Here is a 13430-nt window from a genome sequence, read left to right as displayed (position 1 = left end):
TAAGGTCAGCCTGGAAAGCCTGCAGGGGTCTCTGTAGGTCAAATTTAAAAGACCATCCTATTTTAAGTTGGGTACAGAGTGCTCCAGAACAGATAGTGTTTGTTTGTTCGTGTGTGTGTGTGTGTGTGTGTGTGTGTGTATATATATATATATATATATATATATATATATATATATATATATATATATATATATATATATATATATATATATATATATATATATATATATATATATATATATATATATATATATAAATAATAAACTAAACTCCCGGAAATATACGTGTACATCAGGAATGAAAGTTTGGGACAGGGATATATCTGAACTGGGACTAGACTGGGATAATGTTACTAGTGCTTTGAAAAACCCAAATCATCAGTATTTACAGTTGACATTTTGTCACAGATCATATCTAACACTGAGAACAGACATGGAATGGGAGTGGTACCTGACCCATATTGCTCATTCTGCTCCCACAGAACCGTTGGCTCTTTCATACATGTTTTATGGGAGCGTCCGGGGGTTTTGGGGGTTTTGGGGGAAGGTTAGTAATACCCTTGCAGATCTAACGGTGGTACAATTACAAGAGGACCCTGCTGTACATCTTCTGAATCATGATTCTTAACTTTCCCTTATGGAAAAAACACGCACAGTCTGGCTGGCAGGCCTGACTGTAGTCCAGCATTGGAAACCTCTTCGTGACATTTCAATTATTCACCGGCTTTGGAGCTTTTTGGACATTTCTTACCTGGAACTATCAATAGTTGCACGACCAAACAGTTTTAATGTGGACAAATTGAAGGATCTTCTAACTAGATAAGGATGCTCCGTCCGTGTAGGTGTTAGTACCTTGTTGGTTGGTGGAGAGGAGAGGTGGGTGGGATGTCTTAGAGGGATAGTTGGGATAAATAAAATGTATTTGGTGACCTGTTATACTGTCTGTTATTTGCTGGTGTTGCAATAAAAAATTAATGACAAAAAAAAAAAAGACTCACTTTCAAAATCGAGGAAAAAATTGGGCTCCTGTTCCAGATCTGTGCATGTCAAAACTTTCAGCAGGTTCCCCATGTTACGATACCTGTCGAGGAAGAGAGAGAAATCAATAAATGAGGAGTGTGGTGAGCAGATGGTGATACTCAACACAAGCAGCACCCACGATACTGTATCTGCGGCACCTCACTGTTGTTCTGCTTCACCGCTCTGGTGTCTGTATGAACTCAGTAGCCTGGTTTCCCCAGATGTGACCGCCGCCCCCCCCCCTCCTTGGTTCCCCCCCCATGTGTGTTTCCTGCACCCAGGCTCTTGCCAACCAGATGTCAAACCAAAAAAGTTCCAAAAATAAAAAACTCAGTTTGAGTTTTTCTGCTTTGCTAAGTTTCTTCCCAGCAATCGGCAGGCGGTTGTATGCAAAGTAATCCCATTTAAGAAGCCTCCTTAGGGAAATCAAACATAATAACGTGGTAGGTAGTCGTTTGCTGCACATAGTAGGACAGATCTAATTAAACTTTTATAAAAAAAAGGAAGTTGTCATATAGAAATAAGAGTCTTTTAATGAATGTTATTGTTTGTATGTGAAGTAGACCTTGTATGTCATGCCATCATCTCTGCAGAATCATAATGTCTTCAGGAAATGTGTCTTGGTCATAGGAGCTGAAACATGACATTAATATTTAACACGCCATAGTAACGCATGGCATACAGTGCATGTGGTGCAGTAACTAAACCTCATGTTTACTGCATGAGCACAGCGCCAGACAACAACAAAATACAGTATAGTTTTTATATTATCATACTAAACATATTTTCATTTCAAAATTTAATTAGAGGATAAACCTCTTGAGATGCGACGTCTTGTTTTTCGAGGGGGGTCCTCAGGCACAAAACATGGAGTTTAACATTTTGACAAAACAGAATACATAAGTAATAATAATGATGATAAATTAAACAATGCAACAACACAAAACAATCCGCATTGTAACGTCAACAAGGGCGCACACATTAGGGCTCTCACACCGTCCCAAACCACACCTGCGACATCTGTTACACGAGTCTTCTGTACAAAGAAGAAGCACAAGAAATAAAAAAAAAAAACATTATGTCAAAGTACTAAGTCTACTTATAAATTAAAAATAAGGGTAAAGACAATCAAAAACAAGAACGAGTAGATTTAAACAAGCAAAGAAGTCTGGGAGTCATGGAAAGAAGTGGTCGATCTGAGTGAGTTAGACAAATTATTCCAGTCTGATGCTGCTTTAAACTTTAAAGCACGTCTCCTAATTTCTTTAAAGATTCAAGGCACAATAAAAAAAAAGGTTGTTGAGTGCGTCTGAGTGAATAAGATGATCTGAATGCAACTAAAAGCTGTTTTCTGTACAAAGGATAGTTAAAGTAAATGCATTTGGAAACAAAGAGCAACCAATGAAAATGTTTCCTACGGTGAAATGGTCCAGTTGCAGTGAGGACACTTCAGGACAAATCCACAAATAATATTGTAAACTACGTTTAAAGGATGAAGATGAGATGAATAATGGGAAATAAAAGCTGTTGAACAATTCATTTTCTTACTTGGAAAGTAAAACAATTAATTGACTGATATAGTAGCATTTGTTTTATTTCTAATAAAATCAATATGAGGCCCTACAAGAAAACAGAATCAATCATATGTTTATTAAGTCATGTTGGATATTTAATTGTAAGAAAATAAAAATGCAACTAATCATTTTCTTTATATTAATCTATTATTTTATTGAGATATAAATCTTACGTACATAACAGATGAGATGTTTAATCTATAAAAATGTAAAAAAATCATCACAATCTGACAGTTCCAGGTGACATTTTCAATTGTTTTGTCTAGAAAAAAGAAAAAAAAAAAAAACCAAAAGGAAATTTTAAAAAGGTGCAGAATTTATGACCACTATCTGCACTGTGGAACAAGCTGCTTTTAATGTGTGAGGAAGTGTACAGTAGTAATACTCCAAGAAAGGCACAGAAGAAGAAGACTGCAAGCGAGCAGCCATGAATGTTAACATTTGCACAATTTTGAAATATTAAAAAGAAAACCAAAGAATCCCTCTCAGCAAAATCTTGGTTTTCTTTTCAATTTAAGAGTTTTTGATCCTGCACGCCTCACTAAGACCTTGTGGCGTGCAGCAACTTCTTTGAAATTTCAACAATTTAGAATATCTTTCAAAAAAGGCTTTGCTTTATGAGGGAGGGAAACACTGAACATAAACATGATTTTATTTTTTAGAAAAACTTCACATGGCACCTTTAATTTACAATGATATAAAACAGAAACACAATAAAACAAGCAACAATTAGTTGATTAATCCATTAGTTGATCAACAGAAAATTAATCAGCAACTATTTTCATGATTGGTTAATTGTCTAAAGTCATTTTTTAAGTAAAAAGGCCAAACATTGTCTAGTTGCAGCCTCTTAAATGTGATGATTTAAAGCTTTTCTTTGTCATAGATGAGAGTAAACTGGATATCTTCTATCTTGAGTTTTGGACTGTTGGTTGAACAAAACAAGACATCTGATCATTTTTCACTATTTTAGACTAAAGGATTAGCAGAGAAAATGATCACCAGATTAATAGATAATGAAAGTAATCGTTACTTGGAGCCTTACAGTCAATAATGAGCTTTTCGATTGAGAAGCGCCTTAAACAATCAATCAATTATCAAAACTGCTGTCTATTCATTTTAAGCTGATTAACGAGTCCATTCATTGACTAGATCTCTGCTCTGTGTACTAGATGAGCATGTAGGGAACGCATCTGATCCTGCACCAAAACCAAGGTAGAGTCTGAACCGCTTTTTTCCACTTGCAGTAAACACCAGTGTGTGATGTGTGGTGAGTCCCATGACCTGTCACCTAGAATGACCTAACCACTGCTGTACGTGCTACCACAGACTGTCAGACTAACACTTTTCTAGACCAGCAACTGTTTATATCACTCTTGTTGATATAAAAATGCTTGACAGTCATCCTCTGACACACTCATACCTTGGCAGCTGAGACATACATACCACACACACACACACACATACACCCAGATACTGTACATGTACGCTCGATGCACACCTCAGCTGTGAGTTTTGCAACAAGACCCGACAGCCTTGCAAGGCTCTCAGCTCTCGTCGTTCCTGTGACTCTTAAACGCAGAACCCCATCTTTCTCGGAAGCAGAGGTCAACAGACATATGACACTCGTTTCTGTGGCGGTTTGTACAGAGAAATAACGGCAGACTCCATCAGCGGAGACAGATTTAACCCTCGGTGACAGAGCGGAGACAGACAGGATGTACACTGGGAGGGCGGAAGGAGTGTCGACGCAGAGCGGCGATGAAGTTAAAACTTCGACAGGCAGATGTCAGCTGAGATGAGTGACAGGTGTAAAGCCAAAGTGACTGAGTGAGGGCCGGTGGTGACATGGTAAATCATGGCAGCACAATCCTGAGAGACGGGGAGGCGGTGCGACAGAGCAAAGTACACACTCAGCAGTTATGAGCGGAGGGTTAGGGCTGGATGGACGGTGGAGTGCTTTTAAAATGTATGAGATGCACGTGGAGGGGTGGGGCCTAGCAGTGGGTCATGTCCTTATTTTTACAGAGAAAAATACAGCAATTTTTACACTAGTGCTGAGTTTGAGTGCACAAAGATTTAATAGTTATATGTTGTAACCAGATACTTGATCAATGCTGTTTATTAATAGACTACCACAAAGTCAAAGGAGCAAATAACACCTTTGGTATGTTGTTTCTTCCTCTGGTCTCAAGACACACAGAGTAACACAGAAGAAACGTACTTCTGACTTTAATGTGCTTAACATCTGGTGAACATTTAAGCATTTTTCTTCATATATAACTAAGGTAATTTACTACTATTTAACTGAGCATAACAGTATTTTTTGCTTTTTTGGTTAAGTCACTCAGTTGAAGCCAGTGACCACCTGCAAAGACCCACCTGCCTTGTCCAGCCTCGTCTTATTGCCCTCCACTAATGTGACCTGAATGTCTGACTGCGCCGACGCTGGCACCTCACTGGCTGTCGGAAAGCGGCACCTGATCCAGCCTCACAAGGGATGAGAGCTGTCACTGACCTCACCCTGCTGGATGATGCAGGGCACTGCCCACCGTCAGCAGGCCTCCTCTGGTCCTCTACTGCCACCTTTCAGCCGCTCTCAGGCTGAGTCCCGGCCCAGGCTGGCTGACAGAGCTGCTAGTGCGTGCAAATGCTTCGACGCGGGCACTGCCAGCCTCGTAGGCCCAGTGCCGCTCCCTTGTGTTGTTTGAAATGAGGTCATTTTAAGGACGGGGATTTCTTGTGGCTGCATTTCAAAGTCAGCAGACAATCTGGAAGTGTACTAGAATAAGATGATTAAACTTGTACTTTTTACATCTTACTCTTCCACTCAAATTTCATCCTGACAATCATTTAAAGATTATTTAAACATAAACTTATAGACCAACACTGACTTTGTAGCTTATATATATATATATATATACACACACACACACTTCTTATGATGTCAAAAGCTCCTTTAAAGATACATTTAAAACATTATGTGTGACTGGTTTCTTAGTGATAGCACAGTAAGAGAAAAGTGAGAGGATGAAGACCCCTCCCTCTGTGTGCTGTAGTAGTGCCCATTAGTGTTGGCATGACCTGGGCACCACAGTGGGACCGACGACAGCCTTGTTGTTGTTTTGAACCCCCCACCGAGTGATCGCGTGCTCTCAGTGAGGGAGGGAGGGAGGGAGGGCTGCTTCTAAGGCCGGGGGCAGAATCTGACAAGCAGGAGCCCGCGCAGCTCTCCTATTGGCTGTGCCAATCTACCCAACAGCTCGCTGTATCCATGGAGTCAAAAAAAATTTGGTGCCATTGAAAACATTGCAGCAGCCAATCAGACGGCGGCTCCGGCAGAAGAGCGAGTACAGTAGTAGTAGGACTTGAAAGCACATGAATATATTAATACAGATGAGGTAATGCGCCAAAAACAGCGGATTAGTAAGGGAGTGAAGTCAACTGGAGATGATGAAGAAATATTTAAAACCACTACCGAGCACTTAGTGATTTAATTTCATTAGATTTATTCTGTGCTGCTCAGCAAATTCACAATATTATGAACTATTTTGAAATGAAAAATAAAGCTAAACCAGATCATAAACTGTTAAATTACAGTCACAGCTGAATATGAAGATACATGTTGTCTATTCCTGTCAGAGAGCTGCTATAACTAAATATATATTTTAAGAAAATGTTGGATATGTAATGACAAAAAAAAAACAAACCCCACATCACAAATATTTGCAGATGGTGCAAAGAGCTTATTTTGGTGAAGACACCAAAACAGTGCCACGCCCATGCAGCAGCCTGACCTCTGAATGGCACAGCCTTTTAGCGTCTCCCGGCGCTTGTGATTCCCTTTAATAAGCACACCGAGAAGCAGCAGGGCACAGCTGAAACCGGGCACTGCGGCTACGGCCTACAAAAATGGCTCAGGGGCTGATGGCTGGCTAATGTAAGGGAGGGATAGTGCTGACATTCCACTACTGGGCTGCAGCATGAGGATCCACGTGCCCTGCTGCTTTACTATGGAAGAAGAAAAACAACGCCCTCCCCTCCCCGAACGGGCGCAGACACAGCGTCACGTGGGCTCTGCCGTGGAGAGGCTGAACGCTTGCCTGGGGTGTGGAGGGGGGGGATGGGGAGAGGCAGCAGTGTGTGTGTGTGTGTGTGTGTGAGTGTGTATGTCTGAGATTATGTGGGTCTGTAAAAGAAAATACATAGCTCATATTAGTCTCTAGAAGATGTTTAAATAAAGAAAACAGTCATGCAGGTGGAGATATGAGCTGAATGTTGTTGCGTGTGTAGAAGGGGAGGGATTGTGAAGCGTCACACTGCGGCAGAGGCGGGCAGAGCCAGGCAGCTTTAAACTTGACCTAGATTCCCCGGGTGACACGCCACATCGCATTAGCCCACTCGGCCAGACCTGGACCCGCCGGAGCTCGCTGACACTGGCCCGATTCGACAGGCAGAAAATGGGGGAGCACTTCCCAAATGGGGTTGGCATTCACCACCACCACCCCCTCCCCCCTCCCTCCTATCACCTCCACCCTCCCTGCTCAACTTCTCCTCACCCCCACCTCTCACCCAACCATCTCCTGCCAATCCTACCCAGCTGACTAAAAATGGCTTAGGGGGCACATGGAGACGAGGGGAAAGGGAGGGGTCTAGCCATTTGTTTGTTTATGGGGGGTGAACGAGATTACCTCGTAGCCACGCCTCTGTATTGTTGCACCCGCGTAAACATCAGCTAATGCCCCCCTCACCCAGATTCTGGCGAATCAAAACAAACCTCGGCGCTACGGGAAGACTGAATCATTACAACTGAGGGCGATACTTGTGGTGACATCCAGTATCAGCTGTCTCATCTTCCTCCTGCAGGCTGCTGAAAATATTCCTCTCCCTAAAAACAACTCCTGCATCAAATCGGCGCGGCCGAGATGAAGGGAGACGAAATACATGAAACCGGCAGTTTGTCCAGAGAAGCAGATCAGAGGAGGATGAAAGTGGGAGCGCCTCATCCTCGGCTAAGCCCCCCTCTCTTTTGGACGGCACCTGATGAAAGTTGGAAACCATGGCAACAGGCACATACACAAGAGTCAGCTAAAACGCAGGCTCCATTGAAATGGAGCTGTATGAAGAGGCTCTTAGCTCCGCTCTTCAGTCACACCAATATAATACTTTATACTATCAAAACACACAGAGAGAAATGCTGACAGCCTGGATTGGTATTCATTTCAAATTAATGCATTTAAAACTGATAAAAAGCAGCCAATAAGCTACTAGACCAACACCACAAACGCCCTGATGGTCATCTTGAAGGAAGATGCTGCTAAGTATTGGGGAAAAAAAGTGACAGTATTTCTCTTAGGAGTCCTAGCAGCTGAAGAGAGAAGTTCGTGATGTTTCATGTTCCCCAAATTTACTACTTTGACTCCGTGCTGCAACAGCAGAACATCTGCCTCGGTGAGGAAGCTGCTGCCTCCCCACCCTGCCCTTGAGAGTCCTCTGACTCCGTCCTAGGATGTGTTAGGAAAAAACATTAAAAAAGGGGGGCGTAGTGACTTGCTGTCGTCGGCCTAAGCAGCACCTCCCTCGGGGCAGCTGCCTCCTAGACCCATTTACACACAGATCTCCTATTCTTCTGTTAAAAACAGCCCCGAACCATCATTACTCATCTGACCTTCTGACTGTGACTCACCCACTTCACTGTATCCTTAAATCACACTCATTCAACACTCCTGAATGTTCAGCAAGGGTCTCGTTTTACATTTCTAGGCATAAAGACAAATGAAACCCTGATTTAACTTGAAAGAATACAGTGCCACATCACCTTAAGATGTTTTTTTTTTCTTGCACAATATTACCCTAACAGGATTTTGGGTGGGGCACAGTGGCGGTTTTGGAGGGATGATGAACGTCAGATAAAAAGAGTGCCGGCATTTTCATTCAGTAAGAGACGAGTGCCATCTGGAGGGTGAAAACTGTTGTGCACACGAGGCATGAGTGGTAAAGGAAGGCCACTCCCAAACCTTATACCATCACATACCGGCTTTAGGAATGCTTAAATTTAGAAATGACAACAATGAACTGCTTCTGTGGAGGAGTTTTTTTACTCGCTGCAGAAAATAGCTGCAAAAATATATACATATACGTCAGTTTCCTGGGAGGAGCAGCGCCCATGTCTGATCCAAGAGTGCCATCCAGTGTTCGCTTGCAGCCATTTCAGGAGATGTAACTGATTTCAGAAAATGCTCAAAATTCAGATGACATTTCTGCAGAGTAAATGTTAATTCCATGTTTCATGAAGGCAGTCTAACATGTGCGACCGCACTGGAATGACAGCAGCTTTACGTCTACGCTACTCAAGGGAACCTGAGCAGGAAGTTACACAGTGTCGGTCCTCCGCCAGCATAAATAATATATAAGCAAGGAGAGACTGGGAGCTTTTAGCTGACATAACAAGTCACTCTACATATTACACCCACTCAGACATATCATTTCAAATTACCTATTCAGCAGGCGGGGCTGGGAGGAGCTGGAGTGTCGTCCATATGCTGAGTCAAGAGTAGAGCAACTGATATTTCCACGTAATTAAAGACTGTTTTATCATAGCCTGCTGATGGATGAACTGTTAAACACAAAACTCATCATACTACTGATTATTTATTATGTTTTATTTTAATTAGTGGCATTAAATTTGCTGGTATGGTTCACAAAACAACAGACAAGAGGACTGTTTGGATATAATTTAGAGCTCTAAAATTATGATTTTAAAAGCTATAAATCTGTACAATTACAAAAACCTATATTTTCTGTGCACAATCCATCAGCTAGAAAAGGTATAACACTACTATGACTCACCAGCTGGGGGCAGTATTGACCCAATTATGATCATGACAACAAGATAACCAAGAAAAGCTTAACAGGCTACTGTACCACACATCCCCCTGGCTTAGAGAGGCTAATCCACCCTGTGTGTATATGTGTATGTGTATGTACATATATATATACATACACACACACATACACATACATACATATACACACACACACACACACACACACATTCACACAAAATTCATTAACTCAGCTCTATTCTCCACTCAGAATGCAAAACGTCTACTGCTCCCCTGTACTGCCACAGGGTTGTGTACTGCGTGCTAGTTAAAATAGCCATTCAGGCTATTTAAGTGAATGGATTTGAGTCTTGCTACGGCACCAAGGCAGCTTGGCATTAGCCTATATATACACACACACACACACACACACACAAACAAACACACACACACCAGAGATCTCTCTTGAGGATACACTGACTTAGTGATCCTATATATGAACCACCTGAGGCTTAGCTGTCAAAACGGCGAAGCATTCCAGCACCAGGGCTAAGCCAATCGAATGATTGCCATGTGTCATGGTAACAATCTCCAAGGAGACAGGGAGGAAAATACAACAGGGATGGGCAGACGTGCAAGAAGGAGATAAATGATAGCTGGTTTATTAGAGGGAGATGAAGAAAGACAACCTGGCAGTGAAACAATAGTTCCCTTTGCTGTGGAGGGAGATGTGAACAGGAAACCCTGCTTTAAAAAAAAAAAAAAAAAAAAAAAAACCCTCATATTCTGGTCCATAATGAGGAGAATGTAGGTCACCTGTGTGTGTAAAACCAGTAAAAGTCAACAGCAGAAAGTAATTGACTATTAAATTTTTAAAAACGTTTCAGAAGTGGTGGATTTCCCGTCTGCTTATCATGTGAGGAGACGCCGGGCAGTGACCCTGCGTCCTGCAGTTACATAAACACTCTGGCCTTGAAGGTGGAGTGGGGGGGGGGGGGGGGGGGGGGGGGCAGGCAGCTGGGAGCACCTACATTACTCAACTCCTTTTTATGGCCCACAATGCATTTCATTTCCTGTGCCAGCATTACACATACACCCACAGCACGGCACATTAAGACTATAATAGGCATAGGTGCGCCACAGGCGGTCTTACATAATGACATGTCTGTATCTGTGTGCCCAAGCTACTCTGGTTTTTCCTGAAAAATCTTATTATCTCACTAAGATAAGCTGGTGATTACCATTAAAGTTGTAAGTAGTAATTTTATTAAACAGTGGACATGACAAGAGTAATTTGTCTAAGTGAGTGGGCTTCTTAAACAAAGCTGGAGCAAACATTAGCAGCGAGAGTTTCAGTAGAGAATGCATTTCTACTGTTTTTATAATAATCTTATTTTTTTAGGTGATAAGTTTCCCTTCAGGCTTTTTTTCCTTTTGTTAAATTTAGACTGTCGGACTTTAAAAGACACATGAGGGACAGTCATGGCAGTGTTTTATCAGCTACACCGGCTAGGGCAGAGTGTCCATGGAGAGCAATGTAACGCTACATTCAAACTGAAGCAGACAGCGTCCTAGTTAGGATTTTTTTCCCCCCTGAAATGTGCCGTGAATCCATTTGTCTAGTTGCATTTTCTGAATTTCTGACCCAGACTACATGGATATGTGGCGCAAAATCAGAGCGCAAGCCAAGTTAATTAATGTTTAGACATGTTAATCAAAATTTGTAAGAACACAAAAGAGCACCTGAGTGAGCGGTTAAACCATTTCTTCCTCCAACCTATTCTGAGTCCACATTAGCCTGGAAAACACCACTAGAGGAAAGAAAGAAAAGCAACTGACTCAACTGCCGTTTAGAGAAATGCCTGTATTCACTCAAAGTCCTTCAGCGTGCACCGTGACCTAAATGACTTTGAAACAATGGGAAACATGCAGACACAAAAACAAGAGTGACGTACAGTATTTTACTCCCGACAACCTGCTTTTCAAGCATTCAAATTAGGATCAGATATGAGAGACGCCCTTGAATAGATATAAATAGACATGTAAACAAATAACAGTAGATAAGCAGATGGAAATCTGGAGGAGAATGAAAGCCTGCAGTATGAACATCCAGCCTAATTGTCAAACTTTGCATTGATGCTGAAGTTAATGCAGACATGGATCTTGTTAAAGGAAAGTTTCACATTTTTTTAAGTCTGTCTTACATGCCCATATGTACTGGGTACTGTACCATAGTGGCTGTGAAAGGATCCCTTCCCAACACCGCTTCGATGTACAAGATGGGCAACAAAATCCACAGTTTATTACATGGACACGGACAAGGACTCGTTCTGAAGTTCAACAGAAGCGAATACGAGGCTTCAGTTGTCTGAGTTAAGCTGCGTTCACATGGATTCAGGAAAACGGCAGACGGACAACCCCTTCTGGACGGCACGGGAAAAACAGCTCCCCCACATCTCCAAAAACGTCAAAGCAAATTTCCCAACAGGTGTTATTTCGACAAACTGACTACATATTGGGGATCTGAATGGTTACTTTGTCGCCTGAAAAAATATTAAAACTTAATAAAGTCACATATTTGGCTGCCATATGTAAGCTTTACTTGTTTCTACGTAACATCCAGAGAACAGACAGCAATGCCATCTACTGTTACTCATAGTCTCTGCTGGCCTCACCTAATTTTACCGTCCTGCTCTCATCCACTAATATGATAACCGGTTTACTGTTTACTGTCTACCGTCTGCCTGAATCCATGCGAATGCAGCATTAGTCAATTCAAGTTGGTATCATCCACAGATGCAGTCTTTTAAATTCCCTCTTCTTGTTTCCGTGTTGAGCTGCAGTTTGAGCTGAAGCCTCAAATTAGCTACAGATTTACCTTGAAATGTATTTTTGCACATAATCGATTGATTGTTCAGTGTGTAAGTGTAAGAAAATGATGAAAAATGTCCTTTATTATTCCCTGATGCCCAAATTAACATATTTAGATACATGTTTTGTCTCACCAACAGCTAAAAACCCAAAAGATGTTGAGTTTACTATCATGTGAAACTGAAAAAACTACCAAATATTCACATTTGAGAAGCATCTACTAGGGAATTGTGGGCATTTCTGAGTTAAAAAATGACAGACTGTACATTTTGTCCCCAATCTCTTACATTGGAATTGCATTAGGAAGGACACACTTGAACTAATCCTTTAAAAACAAGCTTTCTCCGATCTCACGGGTGTGACTTGGTACAAGGACTTACCAGCAGCGGAGCTGTGCGACTGTCAGTCAGGAGCAGGGAGGCCCGGCCTGGCAGGTGGCCCCGGGTCACAGTCCTCCAGCAGAGGTCAGCCTCTGAAACACAAGTTCATATACAACATCACACCAAACTCTCACCAAAGACATGAGAATCTAAGGCCTGAAAAACAATAAGATTTCGGAGTTTGATGCAAATGCTGGTGGTCGGTTAATGAGTCATACTGTGCTATTATTACTCAGATGAAGTCTTTGTTTTTAAAGTCACAGATATTTCCCTTTTCCTGTCACTAGTCAACACTGTCAATGCTACTTCTGGGCATTTTCAGTCACTTTACAGACACTTCACACATGCTTCCCCATTACAAATGTCTGTAATCAAATTCATGTAATTTTTAAGTTCCCTTTTTAACTCTGATGATAAACTCACATAAAAGGGAAATATAATAATATTACATAAACGGCTGCAGATATAATGTTGAGCATGTAGTAAACAGGTTGTTCTCATGTCCTACTTTCCTTTAGAAACACTGGTTAATTGCATTGAGTTTTTTTTTTTTTTTTTAAGAAAAACATGGAACAAATAGACGCACATAAAAAAAAACAACACACCACTTCCTATTGTGTAACACTTCCTCTGATTCAGCGAGCTTCAGGTTTTCTACAAGGCTCCCTGCCTCCTCGTGTAAGAGCTCTACAACACGATTCAATCTAGTCCACACTTTATCATTCAATTCAATTATAAAATCTTGAAAAGACAATCAAACT

At 41.6% G+C, this 13430-nt stretch overlaps 1 protein-coding gene across 1 annotated transcript in view; it reads right to left on the bottom strand.

The window, feature by feature from the left end:
* The window catches only part of fam49bb (family with sequence similarity 49 member Bb), a 38466-nt gene that overhangs the window by 14539 nt on the left and 10497 nt on the right, over positions 1–13430 (bottom strand). Inside the window, exons 2-3 of the mRNA XM_067577743.1 lie at positions 12670–12761; positions 999–1081 (exon numbers count right to left, since the gene is read on the bottom strand). Coding sequence (XP_067433844.1) covers positions 999–1071 — 73 coding nt within the window. The 5' untranslated portion in view covers positions 1072–1081; positions 12670–12761. The remainder of the gene's footprint in view (positions 1–998; positions 1082–12669; positions 12762–13430) is intronic.

The sequence above is a fragment of the Thunnus thynnus genome, chromosome 21 (genome assembly GCF_963924715.1).
Source record: "Thunnus thynnus chromosome 21, fThuThy2.1, whole genome shotgun sequence".
Taxonomy (NCBI): Eukaryota; Metazoa; Chordata; class Actinopteri; order Scombriformes; family Scombridae; genus Thunnus; species Thunnus thynnus.
This window is presented reverse-complemented; position numbering and strand designations above follow the sequence as displayed.